The sequence below is a fragment of the Scyliorhinus canicula genome, chromosome 22 (genome assembly GCF_902713615.1).
Source record: "Scyliorhinus canicula chromosome 22, sScyCan1.1, whole genome shotgun sequence".
Taxonomy (NCBI): domain Eukaryota; kingdom Metazoa; phylum Chordata; class Chondrichthyes; order Carcharhiniformes; family Scyliorhinidae; genus Scyliorhinus; species Scyliorhinus canicula.
In genome coordinates, this window is record NC_052167.1 from 25,084,594 (window position 1) to 25,106,735 (window position 22,142).

Genomic DNA, 22,142 nt, shown 5'->3' on the forward strand with positions numbered 1-22,142 from the left:
GCTCAAGTCAACTCCCATCACATTGGGAGCATAAAATAAACTTTCAGGAACTTTGAAATCATTTTCACCCTGGTGCAATGTTACAACTATTAAGGTTAGTTTCACGTGATAAGACTTTATTAAATAAAAGTATTGCAAACATGTTATTTTTGAAATTGCAGGAAAATGACTTTCTAATCTTTAATAAAATATATTAATATTGCCTCTTCCTGTGCATATAGAAACATCTGTTGCATATAGAACACGATGTGCCTGATTATAACTTTAATTTTATTCTTCACAGAAAACAAAGGAAATGCAGAGAAGCCCCAGGTTAATCCATTGCCCCTTTATTGTTTGCTGTTTTGTCAGAGGTGTTATGCTTGGCTCTGATTAGCAGTGATGATACACTTCGGAAAACAAATTCACAGAAATCTCTCACGTCGGTTTTACCGTCACTTCCTCCTGGTGGGGTTATTGTTTGACAGTATGGCAGCTACTCGAATGAAGATGTTCAACGTATCCATATAAATCCCCATACATCTACAACAAAGAAGCACATAAGATTAACACTGATAGGCCAAAAATGTGCCTAGTACAGATCTCACTGTCTCTCCATTGGCGTCTAGATGTCTGTCATTAGCAGAGTGTGTCAGTCAAGAAGACAAAGTTAACCGGGATACCCTCTAATCATAGAATTTATAGTGCAGGAGGCCATTCGGCCCATCGAGACTGCACTGGCCCTTGGAAAGGGCACCCTAATTAAGCCCATACCTCCATCCAATCCCCGTAACCCCACCTAACCTTCTTTGGACACTAAGGGCAATTTAACATGGCCAATCCACCTACCCTGCACATCTTTGGACTGTGGGAGGAAACCAGAGCACCCGGAGGAAACCCACGCAGATACAGGGAGAATGTGCAGACTCCGCACAGTGACCCAGGCTGGGAATTGAAACTAGGACCCTGGAGCTGTGAAGCAACTGTGCTAACCTCTGTGCTACCGTGCAGCCCAATAACTCTTGACCATTGACACCAACTGGAAAGTGTGTGCGCGCATGGCAGATGATCACGGAGGCTGATCTTGACCCATGGTTGAATAACCCAGCTATTTAAGCCTAGCATGTAAAGGATGCCACTTGGACAGGGCCCCGAGGGCAACCTGCTCTTGGTGGCACACTCCTCACACCCACCGGTGACATGCAATGCGCTCAGAGACTAAGTCTGCTCGGTGATATTTTGGCAAATGTATATGCCCCCAACACCTCTGCAGCACTTTGTCTCAACAACTACCTGACTGACTGATCTGGATGGGACAGAATATCCTTCAACTAAATATTGGCAAGACCGTATTCAATTCTTGCAAGAAACCCGGTATTATCTTGATCATGGAGGAGCTAGAGGCATCAATACTAGGACGAAAACAGGCCCAAGTTAGGAGCGAGCGTAACTGGGTTTAACGCACCCTGACTATAACTCATAACACTCGTGCTCAGGAGGGTTTGAACACAAAAGGGACAATAATACGGGAGAGTTTGCCTTGGAGCTAAAGATCTAGAAAAGATTAGCGAATGGAGCAAGTCTCCTTAGTGAACATGATGGGAGAATTAAGATAACTGGCGGCTGAGAAAACCCAAAATGGAAAAGGAAGAAAATACCCAACACACGATTAATTTTTAGCAGCCTCATGGGGGGAGAAAGTCACAAAATAAGATAGATAGCGAGCAGGTGGAGTATCAAACATCAGTCTGAACAAACCATTAGGTTGACCCAGTTACTGCAGTGGCATGGCCAAGCCTAGTTTTAATGTTTTCAGCCACAACTCAACACTGGTTCAAACACTGAAAAGGACAAAGCTTTCAGCCAGACACTCACTGATCTAAGAAGTCTGTGGACGACACAGAGTTGGCTGCACGGTTGATAATGAAGAAGAAAGCTAAAGACTGCAAGAAGCTTTCAATGGGCTAGTCAGTGGCAAATGAAGTTGAATCCAGTGAGGGTTTGGGGAAGGCTAACAATACACAATAAATGGCAGGATACTAGAAGTGCCACAGTGCGGGTTCTGGGTGTACTCTGATCACCGCATGAATGGAAAGGGTGAGTATGGAGGAGATTTACCAGGGCGTTATCTAGGCTGGATAATTTTAGTCTCGGGGAAAGATTGCACAGGTTGGGTTGTTTGCTTTTGAACAATTAGGGCTGAAGGGAGACTTAATTGAAGTATAGAAAGATAGGAGGGGTTTGGATAGCGAAGACAGGAAGGTCCTTGTTGAGGGGTTCATAACTGAGGGTAAAAATAGATGTAGAGGGGAATCAAGGGGAAATGATTGCACCAAGGGGGAGGAAGTGATCTGGAACTTACTACCTGAAAGGGCAATACAGACAGAAACTCTCATAACATTTAAAACATATGTGGAAATACAGCTGAAGTGCTGTACGCTACAAGGCTATGGACCAAGAGCTGGAAAGTGGGATTAGCATAGATGGCTATTTGCCAGCTGACATGGATACAATGGGCTGAATGGCCTCCTCTGTGCTGTACGAGTGTGTGTGTGTGTGACAGGTACTATGGCATAAAGTTCCATTGCTCAATGTTGTTACGGTCAGTGATCAGCATCGTGGAGGGTACATGCACTCAGTTGGATAATATATCCAATATAGGGCAGCAGGGTAGCATGGTTGTTAGCATAAATGCTTCACAGCTCCAGGGTCCCAGGTTCGATTCCTGGCTGGGTCACTGTCTGTGTGGAGTCTGCACGTCCTCCCCCTGTGTGCGTGGGTTTCCTCCGGGTGCCCCGGTTTCCTCCCACAGTCCAAAGATGTGCGGGTTAGGTGGATTGGCCATGCTAAATTGCCCGTAGTGTAAGGTTAATGGGGGGATTGCTAAATTGCCCGTAGTGTCCTAAAAAGTAAGGTTAAGGGGGTGTTGTTGGGTTACGAGTATAGGGTGGATACGTGAGTTTGAGTAGGGTGATCATTGCTCGGCACAACATCGAGGGCCGAAGGGCCTGTTCTGTGCTGTACTGTTCTAAATTCTAAGGTGGATACATGGGTTTGAGTAGGGTGATCATGGCTCGGCACAACGTTGAGGGCCGAAGGGCCTGTTCTGTGCTGTTCTATATGCATCAATATACTTGACTTGGCTGCAAAGAAAATACAAGTATTCCGCTCAAGACTCTCCAGGAAACCAGAGTCTGATATCGGGATTGATCGTCACCCAAGAATCCATGATTACCAAGTAACTGAAAGGCCCAATATCTGAAATATACACAATTAGCCTGAAAAGGTTTGGGGCATCGACTAAATTGGTTTGCTCAGTAAAGATGCTCCTTCAAATACCCTAGACTGTTGTGGAGATGTTGTACCAGTATTTCATTCCCACTCATAACTGCCCTTGAATTGATTTCCTTCCCTAAAGGACATTAGCAAACCACATGGTTTTGACGACAATCAACAATGGTTTCACGGTCACCGTTAAGACCTTTAATTCCAGATTTTTATTGAATTTATCTGTTGTGGTGGATTCAAACCCCAGAGCATTGCCCTGGATCTCTGGATTACAAGTCCAGCAACAATGCCACTGCCTCCTCCAAGGTGAAACTGTCAAGAGTAGCTGGTTGTGTGTGACTCGTGTTTGGGACAGGTTGTTCAGTTCTTAGCATATAGGTGTCCATGAAACTTGGGATGTGTGGATGTTAACAGTAACGAATGGACACCAAATGATGTGGCCAATCATTCATCAGAAAATCAAGCTGATGGTTAGCACTGGGACTGCGGTGCTAAGGACCCGGGTTCGAATCCCAGCCCTGGGTCACTGTCCGTGCGGAGTTTGCACATTCTCCCCGTGAATGCGTGGGTCTCACCCCCACAACCCAAAGATGTGCAGGGTAGGTAGATTGGCCACGCTAAGTTGCCCCTCAATTGGAAAAAAAATAGTTGGGTACTCTAAATTTGAAAAAAAAAAGAAAATCAAGCTGATGGTTACTCATCTACGGTTAACTACAAAAACGGTGAAATGCTTTTAGGTAAAAAGAAGAGGATCTTTAAAGCAGTACTTGGTATCCAACTGGAATACTGCAGTTGATGAGAAGGTAGATTATGATGCAGGGATCAGTACATCCACAAAGGCGATATCACCACTGCTAATGCTAGTCGTGAATTGTAGTCAAGGTGGTTCCTCGGGTTTATTGATTTAACTGGCAACCTCCTGGATTAACAAGTTATTGAAAGTGCCAAAGCTTCTCTGTGCTTCGGATCCTACTGGCCAGTGTAAAGAAACGGTGAAAATCAAAGATAGTAGAGGAGGTGACAAAAGGTGGTAACGCATCGTTAGGAGAGACAGGAGGTGAGGCGGAAAGGTGTCGGGAGGGAATTCTAGTGCTCAGGACCCAGGCAGCTGAACACACAGCTGCCAATTTGGGAAAAGGGGGTTAAGTGAAAGTTAACAGTCCAGAGTTAGGGAAAGTGCTTGGATGGTTGTAGAGCTGGAGGCTACAGGGATTGGGAAAGGCAAAGCCATTGAGGTACTTAAATATGGGAAGCAGAATTTTAAGTCATGATGTTGGGGATCAGAAGGCACGGTGGGTCAGTGAGCACATGGGAGAGGGCAAACAGGATTTGGTGCAATTTAGGATATGTGAAAGTTTTGGATGAGCTCAAGTTTTTGGAGGTGAAGGTTGCAGATGGGAGTTCGCTAAGATAATGATGGGATTAGTTAACCTGGAACCAACAATAGCACAGATGAGGTTTGCATAAGCAGGTGAACAGAGGGAGAGGCAAAGTTACATAGCTGAAAGGGCAAAGAGGATACGGATTTGCTAGGATGCCAAGATTGTGAATAGTCTGTCTCAGCCTGAAAACTGGCCACGTAAGGGGATGGTGTCAGTGATGAGGATATGGAGTTTGCGTGCCAGGGTTGACAGTGGTAGCGTCAGTCTTTCTGGTGAACCATAAGGAGTTTCCACTCAGCCAGACTAAATGTTGGACAAGCAATCTAACGCAAAGCCATTGGTGAAGTCAAGAAAGGTGGTGTGAGGTAGAGTCAATATACCTGTGAAACAAATATAGAGAAGAGGAAAAGGAGTCTCATGCATGGCTCTTTGGTTGTGGGATTACTATGGAATAAGTCTCAGGAAATTTCATTTGTGTAATAAGTCAAACCAAGCCTAACCACCTACCCTCCTGAAACACTATTGAATGTTCTGGTGGGGGGGGTCCTGATGCCCTGATCAACAGTTATCTCTCAAACAACATCACTAAAAGATGTGCTGTTGGGTGAATTGGACATTTTGAATTCTCCCTCCGTGTACCCAAACAGGCGCCGGAGTGTGGCGACTGAGGGCTTTTCACAGTAACTTCATTGCAGTGTTAATGTAAACCTACTTGTGTCAATAATAAAGATTGTTATTATAATACAGACGATCTGGTCATCAATCTCATTGTAGCTGTGACCCCTTGCTCTGCTCATACTACAACGCCTACACTTCAAAAGTACTTTATTGCCGTAAAGCACTTCCCGAAGAAAGGCAAGGCACCATTTAATTGCAAATTCTTTTTATTATTCCTTACATGAAAAGCCAAAGGGAAAGAAATTTAGTACTCACGCATTAATGGGATCAAATTTCCGAACGCCATACACTGGGTAGTTTTCAGCTCGTTTAATCACTGTTTGGCTATCATACAGCAGGAACATGCCAAAAAGCACCAGGCCTCCATAGATAGCCACAGAATACAGACCAGCTCCGAAGACAGAGGTGGGAGGCAGGAACATGGAACCTGAAAGAATGCATGAATTTACCAATGCGCTCAGAGGTGAATCAAACCCTTAAAAATGCACATATTTCTCAAAGTTACCCACCTACGGAGGAAGCAAAAACCAATCCCAGGCCGATAGCCAGCGGTCCACCCATATTCAGGAACTTCTCGCTTGGGGCACACATAGCCACGGTGGAGAGACCACCCACAATCCCCACTGTGTACCACGCGGCTCTCATCAGGATGGGGCCGCCGAGAAGGGTCAGCGGAGCAACCACAGCTCCCATCACACCTGAATAGAAACAAAAACATGACAAATCCCAATCCCAAATCCCACCAAAATTCAGCTGACGCAGAAACCTCCCCCCTTTTCCCTTCATAATTACGACTCGAATGCTCATACATCTAAATGAACAAGAAAGCACATTGTGTGAACATTCATATCGCTTTGCGATGATAATTCTTTGACATTTTAACCTGTTTACTTTAAACTAAACAGTTTTAAAACATTTCTCACCGGCATGTAACATCCAGGCAAGGTGCTTAGCATTTATCCCTTCTTCATAGGGTATAGATCTCACCAAAATACCTGCTCCTATCATTGCTGCAAACGTCACCCCTATTGCCTGTGAGAAAAAGAACCCAATGAATTTCAGGGGATGCCAACTAGAACACAAATCATCTAGAATGCCACATACTAGCCAGATCTGGGAAACGGATAATAATCATTCAAATATGATCCTTGACAACAAACTGGCATAAATGGTTGCTGGTAGGCGGTTTAAGTCTTACTCGGAGCTACTGGCGAATCACAAACTAGATGACACTTTGGGCATAAATGACTTCAACCGCAATTTCTCAAAACATTTCTCAATGACAGAAGTTTGCGAGCATGCACCTGACAAAAACGTACAGGGTAACCAACTTTCATATTTCAACAATTGTTAGTCTGAATTATTGGATTTACACTGCTCCAGTGACAAATGGGGTATTGAGATCAAATCATTAAGATCTATCAATGAGATACTAATTGAAAGTGCTGATCTGGGAGACTTCTCATTATGTGTGTAAAGGTAAGCACACATGAAGTTCCCCCGACAATTCTGTTTACAACTTCTTTCTTAATGCACCGATACACTGTAACTTACCGCTGTAAAAATTAATTTAGGGCAACACGGTGGCACAGTGGGTTAGCCCTGCTGCCTCACGGCGCCGAGGTCCCAGGTTCGATCCCGGCTCTGGGTCACTGTCTGTGTGGCGTTTGCACGTTCTCCCCATGTTTGCATGGGTTTCGCCCCCACAACCCACAAGATGTGCAGGCTAGGTGGATTGGCTACGCTAAATTGCCCCTTAATTGGAAAAAAATGAATTGGGTACCCTAAATTAAAAAAAAAATAACAAAAAAAAAATTAATTTAAACACTCAAGGAACAAGTTTTTAAAATATACAGGCCGGAAAATATTAAATGATAAAGATACCCCTGTTGTAGCAGCTACAGCTAAGATGGCGGCCAGCTCCCCCGCACTTCTGTCAAATCAAAACTGAGCGAAATTCTAGTTACTGAGCTCGGCAAATCCCAACAAAGTTTGGCTCTGGGACTCAAAGATTCATCGCAAGAATCGATGGGTCCTATTCATTCCTCCCTTGACACCATTCATTTAGCTGCCAAATCTCAAGCCAGCACCCTTACAGATATCGAGACGGCCCTTCTGGGCTACGGTGACAGGATCAGTACACTGGAGTCCAGGCTGACTGTGGCGATGAAGGAGAGCATGCCATTGTGGGGCAAAGTCGATGGCGAACCATCGAGACATCAGCGCAGACTGGCAAGGAGGCGTGCAGCATTCAACACCGTTAAGTACACGCTGGACAAGAAAGGATTGATTTCCCCCCCGCCCAGCTCTGCATCAAATTTAACGGAGAGGATCACTTCTTTAACGCACCAGATGAGGCAGACTCATTCCGTACACGTACACACGCAAACGTATGGACGTACACACACACGCAAACGTACGGACGTACACACACACACATGTGCGCACACACACACTCGTACCCACACACGTACGTGTACACACACACGTACACAATGATTACTTTTTCAACTTGCTGGAGAAGGCCTTGGAGATGAATCTGAACAAGAAACCTGATCTTTATGCTTAATTCTTAATGGGCGTGCCCAAGAATGTGCATCTTAGATGGGATAATGTGGATAGGGCGGGGGGGGCCTGGGTGGGGTGCTTTTTCAGAGGGTCGGCGAAGACTCGATGGGCCTCCTTCTGCACTGTTGGAATTCTATGGTCTGTTTGAACTCTGTGGAAGTTGCATTATGATACTGTGTTGTACTTGGATTACCTGCTCCTTTCCTCTTCTGGAAATCAATAAAAAGAATTTAAAAGAAAATGGTGATCTGGTAAGTTAGATTTCAATTATGTCAACCACACCCAATGTGAGGAATTTAAACACTTCCTTGGGATCCTCTACGTAGCAGCAAGCACAACCTGCAGCCTGAGCAAGATAATGGGCTCAAACAATATAATGTAGTTTAGTACTGCTATGCCTCATTAACTGTTAGCTCTGCTGCCACCAATATGCATATATGCGGGTGGCCATCATGTGTTACACGTCCGTGCTGTGAAGTCTATTTGGGCAGTTCAGGTCAAAGTGCTTCAAATTTGGGCCAGCAGATACCAGCAAGATCAGGTAGTGTCAAAAACATCACAGCAAAAACAGAAAATGCTGGACAATCTTAGCAGGTCTGACAGCACCTGTGGAGAGAGAACAGGGCGAACGTTTCGAGTTTGGATGTCTCTGTCAGCTCATCCAGACTCGAAACGTTAGTTCCGTTCTCTCTCCACGGACCTGCTGAGATATTCCAACATTTTCTGCTTTTGTTTCCGATTACAGCATCCACAGTCAACTGCTTTTACTTTTATATCCATGTTGAATATCAGAAACTTGGATAAACTCAGGACACTTTCCAGTACAAGAAGTGTTCACTTCGGTTCCAGGATAGGTTACACAGTCGGGGTAAATGTAGCAAGAAGCATCACGGCGCCGAGGTCCCAGGTTCGATCCCGGCCCTGGGTCACTGTCCGTGTGGGGTTTGCAATTCTCCCCGTGTCTGCGTGGGTTTCACCCCCACAACCCAAAGATGTGCAGGGTAAGTGGATTGGCCATGCTAAATTGCCCCCTAATTGGAAGAACTGAATTGGGTACTGTAAGTTTATTCAACAAAAATACAATGCAAAAAGCCAATAAAGAGCTTAACATCTAAATGAATGGCTAAAAGTTAAAGCACCTCACAATAAAAAAAAAATAGAGCAAGAAGCGAAGCTGACGAAATATTTAACAGCTAATCAGAATTGTCTGGCTCAGTAAAATCCTGTGCAACATGTGGATTTTGGGGTGGCACAGTGGTTAGCACTGCTGTCTCACTGCTCCAGTGACCTGTCTTCAATTCCGGTCTCGGGTGACTGTGTGGAGTTTGCACTTTCTTCCCCTGTCTGCATGGGTTTCCTCCAGTCCAGGTTAGGTGCAGATTAGGTGGACTGGCCATGATAAATTGCCCCTTAGAATCCAAAAGGGGTTACTGGGTTATGGGGATAGGGTGGGCTTAAGTAGGGTGCTCTTTCCAAGGTGTAGACCTTAATGGGCCAAATGGCCTCCTACTGCACTCATAATGAATAACACCTAAATATTCAACAATTTTAAAGCATTGGTATGCTTTTCTTAAGAGGGAAGATGTTTCTTAACATCTTCAAATTACCCTTAAAAGCACTCAGGCATCAAACGTCAGCACATTATCACTGAGGCTTTGTTAAGTGACTTCATTATTAAGAAATCTGAAGCAATGCTCGATTGCTCTCAACAACTTACCAGGAGGGAATTCTTCATCATGAGGTTCATGATGGCTGGTGATCTGCTGATTGCTGCAGCAGACAATGCCGTCAACCCTATACTTCCTGAAAAGTACATGTAGGTGGAACGGATCCGCTCCTTCACATACTCTGGCCAGATGCTGCAAGATACATCATCAGGTTAGTGGCATTTCATACGGTCACATTCTTAGATGCACATATTTCCCATCCTCCCCTCCAATACATCTAGTGAGTAAAGAACCACCACTTGATCAAACAAAGCGAAAGGTTCCAGTTTCAAAGCCGAGTTTTGAAAAATTAGCTGATTTTAATCACCGTCGTATTTGAGTACTGCAGATGTCACTAGTTAGCGAGGAGAAAACTATTAACCATGATCCATATAACTAATGGTAACCAAGTGGCCAATGATAGAGAAACATTCCAAAACTACAGGAATAATCACAGTTTTAGTTTTAAATTAATCGCTATTGTGGATTTCTAGTTTGATTTGGACGGGAAACATGGTGCTAATTTCGCTCCAGCCTCTGGTTCCCATGTTTTTAGTTTTAAAAAGAAAATGTAGATTTAATTTTGGATTTCATGTTTTTATTTCATGCTTTTATTCCAGTCTTTTCAAGAATTTTTTTTTCTGGAAATGCCATTTTTTCTGGTTCATCTCCCGACAGCCCAGGACCAGGTGGAAAACCTCCAGTTTAAACAATAAACTTTATTCACTTGCTTCAGGTTCCAACCTTCTGCTCCAAAGGTTGGCAGCCACCGAGTAGCTCTGCTTTAGTAATAGAAATCATTAATTTAAGCCTCACGTCTTTACTCCAAAGACCATTTTCAGTGATAGAATTAACGGTTATCTTTGTTGTAAATGCAAGAATTGTCACAGTTTGTAGATCTTAGGCAAGACTGACATCAAGCCTGTTTGGAATGTCTTCTATGCCGTCACACCGATATCAATGACTGGCATCACAGATGAGGAATAGCCAGGAGTCTGGGTATTGGAGTGACGTTGGCACATTTTTCACCCCCTATTTTCACTCGCCCCATACCTGAACCAGAAAGACAAGAGGCCAAGGCTCCAGTCAGGCTGAATGCAGTGAAAGACCTGATCCAGAAAGACAAGGCTGTGGCAGGAACAAGTTCTCCCAACTCTTCCCCATGCCTCCTAGCAGCTGATGTTTAACAACACAAAATGGAAATTTGCAAGGGGAATAGAACGTAAAACAGGGATGTTTTGCTACAGTTGTACAAGGCATTGGCGAGACCCCATCTGGAGTACGGTGTCCAGTTTCGGAATCCTCATTAAGAAAGGATATAAATGCATTTGTGAGGGGGGGGGTGGGGTTACCTTACGAGGAAAGGTTGGACGGACTGGACCAGAATCCACTGGAGTTCAGAACATTGCGGTGATCTTATTTGAAACATAAAAGATCCTGAGGGGACTTGACAGGGTGGATGCTGAGAGGATGTACCCCTTGTGGGACAGAGCAGAACTAAGAATCACAGTGTAAAAAAAATAAGGGTTCTCCCATTATAGACAGATGGGAATTTTTCCTCCCGAGAGGATTGTGAATCTTTGGAGCTCTCTTCCCCAGAGCGGTGAAGGCAGTCAATTAATAGTTTAAAGGCAGAGCTAGATAGATTCTTGACTAATAAGGGAGCGAAAGGTTATCAGAGGGAGAGGGAATGTGGGTTTGAGGCCATAATCAGATCAGCCATGACCTTACTGCATGGCGGAGCAGGCCCGTGTTTGGGGGGGGGGGTCGAATCCTGCTCCTAAATACAAGTCCGTCCCTCTGAGACCAGTTATCAGGCACAACAAAAAGCCCTGGCAAACATCCACGGATAAATGGAATGGGGTGATCAGATATAACCTAGTTTCTCTTATCTTGTGAGTACATGCTCTCCTCTGCTCTCCAGCCTGTAATGATCCTGGCAAAGGAGTTGAACTCTGTTGTTTTTCTGTGTGAACAGTGTCTTAAAAATCACAATCACTATACTCATCTTGAAATGGTAACGTTGCTACTTAGTAAACAGATTTAGATTGCTACCTCCCGCTGCACAAAACGTTTCAAACATGATTGGTCAACTTTGCCTGTAATAAGTCATGATGCTTCCAGACATTTACTCAACAGGAAGAGATCATTTTGTTCTCTCTGTCTGATCCCCGAATCAAATGGGTATCAACTAAACATTCCCCACACCTACATTTTTCACTTGATACTCAGCTCAGAACTTTGCTCCCAACTCCTTTGAACTTGTTAATAAAATCATTCGACAATACACTCCAAACAATTTTGCACAAAGTATTTGAAGCTAAACTGTCTTTTCAATTAGCAGAATTAGTGTGGGCAAAATATTAATTTTCCCTAAATTTAATTAATTTTAAAAGAGCTCATGTGCAGACTAAGACTTAACCACTACAGTGGGAGGGTATTACATTTGTTTTGGAAAATACAAGGAACCCAGGAGTCTGTGAACGAAATGCTACTGAGCCACACACTCTGAAATGACCCGCCTTGGATTCCCATGCTGATCACAGCTCGGGAGCAGTGGACCCCCTATGTTTGGCCTCTGGCTTGGGTGGTGCAGGCCTGGAGTGCAAAAGCTAAGTGTTCCACTGCTGATGACCCAACCAGTGATCCCAACTGCAGGGAGCAATCAAATAGCCTAACAATCAACATCATGCTCAAACTTTAATTTCCATTGTCTCAAGGTGGATGATGGGTCTGGCCCACAGCAATGACTCTTAACTGCCCCCCTCAAGGACAATTAGGGATGGGTAATAAATGCTGGTACAGCCTTCGAAGCCCATGCCCCATGAACGCAGCAGCGTGAGGCATGTGGTGGTGAAAGAGGAGGGCATGACATATTTACCTAATGGCAACAAGTGAATGGTGTACATTACATGTAGGTAAACAATTCAATGGTTTGAAGTTAACATCCTTGAGAAGCTCAATCTAAATTTATGACAAGTTTTTTCTGCTACTCATGGCTGCTGGCTGAGGGTTACATACGTACACAGCTTTCTCAATGGCTCCGATCTCACTGGACATTCCCAATCCATAGTAACAAAGTGCCCCAAGACCAACTGCTGCTCCTCCAGCCACAAACAATCTTCCGGTGGTTTCAACTGAAAAACAATAGTTGAGGTTTGTCAGAATGCACTGCGTAAAGCAAACGGGATACCGGTAAAATCAAACAGTCTGGCAAGCACAGCAGGCAACACAGTGTTGTCCACACACAGTAAATGTAGATTTGAGACTAGCCTGATAACTAGGCCGCCTGGCGCCCATGGATACTGAGGCAGGGTACATAGCAGCACAATGCTTTTCAAGGGTCACCAAAACAGTGAATGTTACTGAAGTCAGATTAGCTGAAGCGCATTACAGGAATGTCAGGAGCTGGTTTAGCTCACTGGGCTAAATCGCTGGCTTTGAAAGCAGACCAAGGCAGGCCAGCAGCACGGTCCAATTCCCATACCAGCCTCCCCGAACAGGCGCCGGAATGTGGCGACTAGGGGCTTTTCACAGTAACTTCATTTGAAGCCTACTTGTGACAATAAGCGATTTTCATTTTCATTTTTCATTTCATTTCAGATGAAATTTTTCTGTGCATCTAACCTGAGCGCGCCTCATACAGTAGACAGAATTTGGATCTTCATTTAATCCATGCTCTGTCTGACCTGCATGCTCTCCATATTGACACTTTTTGAAAAGAAGAGGGAGATATCTAAATTTAAAAAAATGAAATGACTGACTTGCAGAACATCACAAACATGTAAAGGTGCGGGAGAATAGGTAAACCAGGAAGAAGCGATTGGTGATCAGTTAAAGGTATCTGAACAAAGTAAGGAGGCTACAATTTTTTCATCTGGGAGAAGAGCAAGACAGGAGTGACAAATTAGTTTTGTTTACAAGGAAAGAGGGGAGAAGAAAATTGAAGAGGAGCAATGGTCACAGTCAGTCGTAAAGAATAAGTCTAGAGAAGATTACAATGGATGAGAGAGATTGGAGTAAGAGTATTATTTAGCTGCTGACGAGCTTGGTTTGTTGATCCTGTCCAGGAACGCAGTCTTGGCGCTGGATCAGCGGCCAATATCGGGAAGAGCTCAGCAAGTTTTAAGCTTAAGAGAAAAATGTTTTTTTTGGCAGAAATAGGGAGACCAACCTACGTGTAGGGTATGCTATCATATTATAGGGAGTGTTGTGATGGCTCCACTGATAATAAGAGGCAAACTAAGAAAATCAAGACATGAGCATTAAGGGTATGGGTGGTCACTGAATGGGAGATCGGCATGAAGAAAAACAATTTGTAAGTAATATGAGTTCCCCTGCTGCATGGACATCGAGATGAAGTGATTCATTGCGCTCAGAAAAAATGAAGGCGCTGTTCTCTGAAGAAAGTAAACAAACATAGGATTGGATCATGGAGGAGATCCCTGGTGTTAAGAATGAGAGGTGAAACATCAAATTCTTAAGGGGCTTGACAAGGCGTTTCCCTTTCCTGGTAACACCTTCTCAGGACAAGAGGCCAACCATTTATGGCTGAGATAAGGAGGAATTTCTTTCCTCAAACAATACTAAATCTTTAGAATTCTTTGCCCCAACGATTCTCAGTCAGCGAGTACATGGATTCTCAGTCAGCGAGTACATGGATTCTCAGTCAGCGAGTACATGGATTCTCAGTCAGCGAGTACATGGATTCTCAGTCAGCGAGTACATTCAAGAGATGGTTTCAGATTTTTGAAAATTAAGTGTTATGAGAATAGTGGAGTTAAGATCGCAAGTTAGACACGTTAATAGAATCATAGAATAACTACAGCGCAGAAGCGGAAATTCAGCTCGAGTACGTGCCAACCCTCTGAAAGTGTACCTTAATAATAATCTTTATTGTCATAAATAGGCTTACATTAACACTGCAATGAAGTTACTGTGAAAAGCCCCTAGTCACCACATTCCAGCGCCTGTTCAGGTACACAGAGGGAGAATTCAGAATGTCCAATTCACCTAACAAGCACGTCTTTCGGGACTTGTGGGAGGAAACCCGAGCACCCGGAAGAAACCCACGCAGAGAAGGGGAGAAAGTGCAGACTCCGCATAGACAGTGACCCAAGCCAGGAATCGAACCTGGGACCCTGACGCTGTGAGGCAACAGTGCTAACCACTGCTACTACGCGGCCACACTTTACCTGGGTTTACCATCCAACCGCTCCCCGTAGCCCCACTTAACATTTTGGACATTAAGGGCAATTTAGCACGGCCAATCAACCTAACCTGTACATTCTTGAAATTGGAGCAAACCCATGCAGACACTGGGAGGAAGTGCAAACTCAAACTCCACACCTATTGATGAACGGTATAACAATTTTGGAAGGGCCTACCCATGCTTCTATTTCTTATAATATCTGTTCTTATCACAGGCATGCAAGAGTGTAAGAGAAATAACAAGGAGCTGAGAAATACTGGAGTAGTGAGGCAATCAGAATTAAACACAACACAGAGCGGACAATAGGCGTTCCATTTCTCAGTGTCCGATATCGTTGCGCATTTTAGTGCCGAGCTGTCTCAAGTACATTTCTTGACAATAAGCCAACATCCAATTATATCAAACACTCTCACTTACAAACCCATAGATACTTTCCCACAAGGATAATCTCAAGTCATGGTCTTACTTTTGGCTGCAGTTTCCAACGAAGGGCCCATCACCGTTTCCTGCATCTTTTCACGCATTGTCTTTGCCCGTCGAACGCCAATCCGAGTCTTGCTGGCGTAATTCTGGAACAGGAAAAATGGTTGCCGTTACCACTTCAGTAGCGATGCATTGTGAAGTGAAAGTGGGAGACACAGCTGAACAAAAGTGGAGAGGGAGGGGGGGTGGGACCCCTCCAAACACACCCCAAACTCCATCACAGACAACCAATTGAAAATTAGTAACTGCCTTTTCTGGGCTTGTAATCCTGAGTTTTACACCCAGCATGAATTCAGCGGATAACTAACACTAGTGTACACTTCTGTGCTGCATCTCTGTGAAGCTTGTGGACCATCAGCCTCTGGAAAGCAACTCTAGTTAGCTCTCACTGCACTGGGACACATTACAGACAATATTGCATTTTGGTGTTTGCAATCCTAAGAGTTCAATCTCATTGAAGAGGAGCCATCCTCTTTGCTCATTTGTATTCTGCAGGAGAGGTTGTCCTTCAGCAACATTATCCACAACACAAGATCAGTAATTAGAGATTACTGACAATATCCATCTTCCATTCTCCAAGGCAGCCAATGAGCTGTCTACCTGCATGTTCAAGTGTTAATAGGCCAACACGGTTTGCAAATCAACACTGACGAGGCCAAAGCCATCCTGTTTAGTCCCTGCCAGGAACTCTTTAGCTCCTGATCTAATCCCCTTTCAAAGGATGCATATTCAACCTCAAACATTAAGTCTTGTGTCCCATTTGGCTCATAGCTGAGCATCAAACCACACGAATTCATCATCAAAATGACTCGAACATAGCTCGTCTCCAGTTATATTGCAACCCCACTGAAACCATTTGTATCTAGAATAGAATCATAGAATTTACAGTGCAGAAGGAGGCCATTCGGCCCATCGAGTCTGCACCGGCTCCTGGAAAGAGTACCCTACGCAAGATCAACACCTCCACCCTATCCCCATAACTCAGTAACCCCACCCAACACTAAGGGCAATTTTGGACACTAAGGGCAATTAACCATGGCCAATCCACCTAACCTGCACATCTTTGGACTGTGGGAGGAAACCGGAGCACCCGGAGGAAACACACGCACACACGGGGAGGATGTGCAGACTTCACACAGACAGTGACCCAAGCCGGAATCGAACCTGGGACCCTGGAGCTGTGAAGCAATTGTGCTATCCACAATGCTACCTACCGTGCTGCCCATCTGATGTCTGCAAAGTGATGTTGCCTGCCCACCCCAATACTTCTCTTGCGCTCTACCGTAGAAAGATTACAAGACACAAGAAATAACGGCAGGAGGAGGCCATTCGGCTTCTTCCTGCCTGCTCTGCCATTCAAGATTCACAAAATTTGAATGAAGAAATTTATCAGCTCAGTTCTTAATGGGTGATTCCCCAGCCAACAAAATGCTTCATCTGCTACCCTTAAAAGTCCCCCAAGAATTTACAATTAAACCATCTCTCATCCTTCTCAAATCCAAGAAATATGGACCTAACCACCCAGTCAACCTTTGTTGCATGCCTTCCAAGGCAAGTATATCCTGCCTTAGATGAGACCACCAGACCTGTGCCCACGGCCCGATTAGGTTTCACCAAGGTCTTGTGCAATTTGGCAATAAAAGCCAACCTATAATACGATTTCCAACTTTGTGACTCAAAGGCACCCAGCTCCTTGTGAATATTAACATTTCTGTCTTGATACTGGTGAAGAAATCCGCTTTTCCTATCAAAGTGGATATCACAATTCCCCACGCTATATTTCATGTGCCACATTCTTGCTTAATTGGTCGAGATTCTTCAACAACCTCGTCTCCTCAAATTATTTTCCCCACATAATCACACTAGGTCATCTCTTAGCCTAAAGATTGTCAACAGGTGAGGTCCACACACTGATCCTTATGGCACCTTAGTCGTGCCAGCCAACCTGGCATTTACTAATATTTAGACAGGGAATTTTAGAACTCTAGGTCAGAAGGCTAAAGGCAGTGGTGCTAATGATTGGGTTGAAGAATGGACAAGGCCAGATCTGGATGAATAGAGATGTATGAAAGCTGTAGGCCGAGATAGGGAAAGACAAGGCCACGGAGAGGGACTTCAACATGGGGTTGAGAATTTTATAAGAGGGGCTCGTGGAGCAGGGAGCCAAGTTATGTCCGCCAACAAGCACAAGCATGAGGGGGGAATTGAACTTAGTGCAGGTATGAGAGGCAGCAGAGTTTTAGATGAGCTGGCAGTTGCGGAGGGTGCAAAATGGGAGGCCAGTCAGAGCAGCAGTCGAGTCAGGAGGTTACAGAAGCATGATGATTTGTAAACTGAGAGGAAAGGACACTTATTCAGAAGTGATTCCACTGACAACTAGAGATCTTTGATATTAAACCAAACTTTATTACTAACACAGAATTTACTCCATTAACATACAAGGAAAAAACAACTTTTCAATTAACAGTTAAACCGTTGTAAAAAAAAAAGGTCTTTAAGCTTACTTTCCCATCTACTTATACTTTCAATGAGGCAAAATCCACACTCAGAGGTCACATGTCACTTATTAATAAAGTTAACACTTAGTGGCTTCCAGATTTATTCACAAAGTCCTTAGAAGAGAAGCTTTCAGAAGAGTCTGAGAAACACACCTCCTTTCCTCAGAACCCAGAGTAGAACTCAAAAAATGAAACCACAAACAACAGACACAGGGCAGGGCTGAAAACAAAACTAAAACAGGCCCAGCCCCTACAATGAGTAACACCAGAGGCTGCCTAGCTGTTAACCCCTTAAGCACAGCTTTAGCAGACATATAATCTGGATACCTTTACCCAAATTACTTTAATAACATTACTGCAACAGACATATAATACATTCATCACAGAGTAGACAGTCTTTGTGAATGAGAAAACATGGGTGTCAAGTAGGATGCCAAGACTGGGAACAAACTAATGTAGCTTGAGGCATCGGCCAGGGAGGTGGGCTGAGTGGCTAGCAAGAGAACAGAATTTGCAGAAAGGGCTGAAATCAGTGGCTTTAGTCTTACAACACGGAGCAGTGGAAGGGCTGAGACAAGTGATAGTGAGGTTAGAGCTGGGTGTTGTGATCATGCAAGAAAAAAAACAAAGGGGGCCAAAGGGGTTGCAGAGCCTCAGGGGGTGGGATGGGAAGTCACTGCAGGGGAATCTCTGGCAATGACAGGATAGATAAGACTGGTCAAAAGACTGGACATTGTGGGCAGCATGGTAGCATAGTGGTTAGCACAGTTGCTTCACAGCTCCAGGGTCCCAGGTTCGATTCCCTGCTGGGTCACTGTCTGTGCGGAGTCTGCACGTTCTCCCGTGTCTGCGTGGGTTTCCTCCGGGTGCTCCGGTTTCCTCCCACAGTCCAAAGATGTGCGGGTTAGGTGGACTGGCCATGCTAAATTGCCCTTAGTGTACAAAAAGGTTAAGTGGGGGTCACTGGGTTACAGGGATAGGGTAGAGACATGGGCTTGAGTAGGGTGCTCTTTGTAAGGGCCGGTGCAGACTCGATGGGCCAAATGGCCTCCTTCTGCACTGTAAATTCTGTGATGTCAAGGAACAGCCTTCTGCAATTTCCCTTAAAACACACATTGTCCTGATTTGGACACCTATTAAAGAGAACATAGAACATAGAACAGTACAGCACAGAACAGGCCCTTCGGCCCTCAATGTTGTGCCGAGCCATGATCATCCTACTCAAACCCACGTATCCACCCTATACCCGTAACCCAACAACCCCCCCTTAACCTTACTTTTATTAGGACACTACGGGCAATTTAGCATGGCCAATCCACCTAACCCGCACATCTTTGGACTCAGAGGACACAGCTTATTAGTTATTATTAAAATCACATTACTTTAAAGCTAGTGCCAACTGTGGCTCACCTGTTTGGGCTGTAGGAGCCATTGAGTGGTTTTCAGGTTGCAGCTCCTCCATGCTGGGCTCCCCTGAGTGAGAACAGGCCGCAGGCTCAGGGCTGGTAAATTCCTCAGACAAGTGACCCTCGCCACCAACATGATGTCACAGCATGGAAATCTTTATGGTAACTGCAACAAGAAAAAAGCAGAGGGACTTTGTTAGGACCCGACAAGAGATTGTACTCGCCTTACAATGGCGGTCTTCGGTGAAAAACTCCATGTTAGAGAATCTACGATGAGTACAATGAGAACTATTGAGAGTTCAGTGAGTTATTATTAAAATGAATATTTTCATCGAAAGTAATTTGTGCTTCTCTCAATTCTGGTCAATTCAGATCACCAACCAGCTTGTAACTCAAGATTATTATTTCTATGAGAAGGATATTGCTTAATAATACGTAGTTCAACAGTTCAAATATTTCTGTGACCATAGCTTGTTTAGTAATCAAGTTTAATTACAGGTCATCACTACCTACTTCTCCCTGTTGTACAGTTACAAACTCAAATCGATATATCATAGTTTTGTAAGACAGGCAATTACAAAACAGATATTTTGGAAAATTGCAGAAGTCAGAGGTACTGGCCTTTACTGCAAAACACAACTGACGTCAGAAAGAAAGGTAGAGGAAAATTAGACGGCAATAATGCCAAACTCGAGTTTTAAAAGCTTGCAGCTGCAGTACAAAAGGAAGGACACGGGATAATGGGGAACTTCCTAGCTTCAGTGTTAGATGAAAAACAGAGCAGTGAGAATAATTTAAATGTGTTATCCGTCAAGGAATAAGACATTCTGGAAAGCAGATTTACAAGGTATTCAATTGGCCCAGTAATTGGCTCAGCTCTGCTGTATTTCCTCAAGTGATGTTGCATGTAAGGGACATTAAACAAGGGACATTAAACAAGGTATTTGCAATGAGTTTAGTGGTTCACCATCCCAGGGTGCTATACAAACAACAACTGGAAATTCTCCCAGGACTGAATCCTGACCAGAGTGCCCCCAAAACTTATTAATTTCATTACTGCTCGTGCAATGTCACTTTTTGCACAAGAATGACCGCAATGCCTACCGGCCTCACAAGTAAATAACGCAGCAAATCTTGGCTTTTCTAAAGGCGAAAGTGATGTATTGATGCAAATATATAAAAAAGAATCATTTGCTTCTAGTTACTGGTAAATAAATTGGATCGGACTATCAGGAGGAGACAGTTAAGGTTTTACAGCTTCCAAATTGAAGTCAACAAACAAATTGATGCAAGAGACATTTAGCTTGATTCTGCATTAGGAGGAATGCCTGATGCCGAGGTCTGAAAAACATGATGCAACACAATGTCACAGTCAGCCGCTTCACACATCAACAATCCTGCCATTCCAGAAATACAAGAGTACACACACATGCAACACGCACAATTCTATTGTCTCAACAGATATGGGGCGCGATTCTACGCTGCCCAGGCCGGGTGGCCACACTGGCACCCCCCGCGATTCTCCCACCCCCCCCCAAAATGGTGTGTCGCGTTTTACGACACACCGCTCGGAGAATCGGGGGTCGCCGTGGCGATTCTCCGGCCCACATGGGCCGAGCGGCCTGACGTTCCCGACCTGTTCACGCCGGCGGCAACCAGACCTGGTCACTGCTGGCGTGAACATCGCGCGAAAGGTAAGTTTGGGGCCTGTGGGGGGGGGGGAGCGGAGAGGGGATCGAGCACCACGGCCGTGCTCGGGAGGGGACTGGCCCGTGATCGGTGCCCACCGATCGTCGGGCCGGGACTCTAAGAGACGCACTCTTTCCCCTCCGCCGCCCCGCAAGATCAAGCCGCCACGTCTTGCGAGGCAGCGGAGGGGAAGACGGCAACCACGCATGTGCGGCTGATGTCACGTGGGCGCCACTGGCCACGTCATCCTCGGCGGCCAAATTCCCTCCAATGCTGCTCCTAGCCCCCCCCCCCCCATCACTCCCGGTGGGGGGGGGGGGGAGAAGAGGAATAGGGGGCGAGGAGTGGCCACCGACGCCGTCATGAAACACTTCGGGTTTCACGCCGGTGTCGGCCGTTGCGGAGAATCGCGCCCGTGGAGTAAATATTAATGGGCCATGAGAGTATGAAAAGAGTGCGCACACACACAAGGAAGAATGGGTTACGGGGGGGGGGGGGGGGGGGGGGGGGGGATCATAGATTATCATAGAATTTACAGTGCAGAATGAGGCCATTCGGCCCATCAAGTCTGCACCGGCTCCTGGAAAGAGCACCCTATCCCCATAACCCAGTAACCCCACCCAACACTAAGGGAAATGGGACTAGCTGAGCAGCTCAGAGGGCTAGCACAGACTTGGTGGGCAGAATGGCCTCCTTCAGCACAGTGACAAAGATCCACAGAGGCTGAGAATGAAAACTGCGCAATATTCATCAAAATGGGAAGGGCTGGGGGGGGGGGGGGCACCTACACACACACCTCACCCAGGGTGGGGACACACACAGACATCATCTCCCTCACCCTCACCCTCACCCTCACCCTCACCCTCTCCCTCTCCCTCACCCTCACCCTCACCCTCACCCTCACCCTCACCGCTCCGGCTCTCCGCTGTCTTTCTGGAATGTTCCCTCTGTCTCTGTCTCTCTCTATCTCTGCGCCTGCGCACCAGCCGAGCTTCCCCCTTCCCAGGAGGCCGCGGGGCCGCGCACGCGCTGTTTGGTCACCGGGGAAACGTCACCGCGGTCGCTGCCTGTGATTGGGCCCCAGCCACAAACCGGGGTTACCCTGGGCAACCGCTCTCCCCCCCCCCCCTCCCCCCCTCCCTCCCCCACCCTGACCCGTCACCCTGTCCCCCCCCCTCCAGCCTTACCCTGACACATTCACCCCAACCCTGAGCCCCCCCAGCCTTACCCTGACATCCCCACCCTCAACCCCA

The 22,142-nt window shown here is 45.5% G+C and overlaps 1 protein-coding gene across 3 annotated transcripts; it reads right to left on the reverse strand.

Annotated features, from left to right (window-relative positions):
* Window positions 1-251: 251 nt before the first annotated feature.
* Window positions 252-21,922, reverse strand: LOC119956106 (growth hormone-inducible transmembrane protein-like). 3 transcript variants are annotated; one of them, XM_038782971.1, is made up of 9 exons: window positions 21,800-21,922; window positions 19,205-19,366; window positions 15,280-15,382; window positions 12,627-12,738; window positions 9,613-9,754; window positions 6,251-6,359; window positions 5,837-6,025; window positions 5,583-5,754; window positions 252-522 (listed from the first exon to the last, which is right to left on the reverse strand). In XM_038782971.1, the coding sequence occupies exons 2-9, from the start codon at window positions 19,334-19,336 to the stop codon at window positions 435-437; spliced, it is 1,047 nt and encodes a 348-aa protein (XP_038638899.1). In that variant the 5' UTR covers window positions 19,337-19,366; window positions 21,800-21,922; the 3' UTR covers window positions 252-434. The 3 variants fall into 3 exon arrangements, with proteins under 3 accessions (XP_038638899.1, XP_038638900.1, XP_038638901.1); XM_038782972.1 differs by having other exon boundaries at window positions 21,794-21,922; XM_038782973.1 differs by having other exon boundaries at window positions 21,788-21,883.
* Window positions 21,923-22,142: the final 220 nt, after the last annotated feature.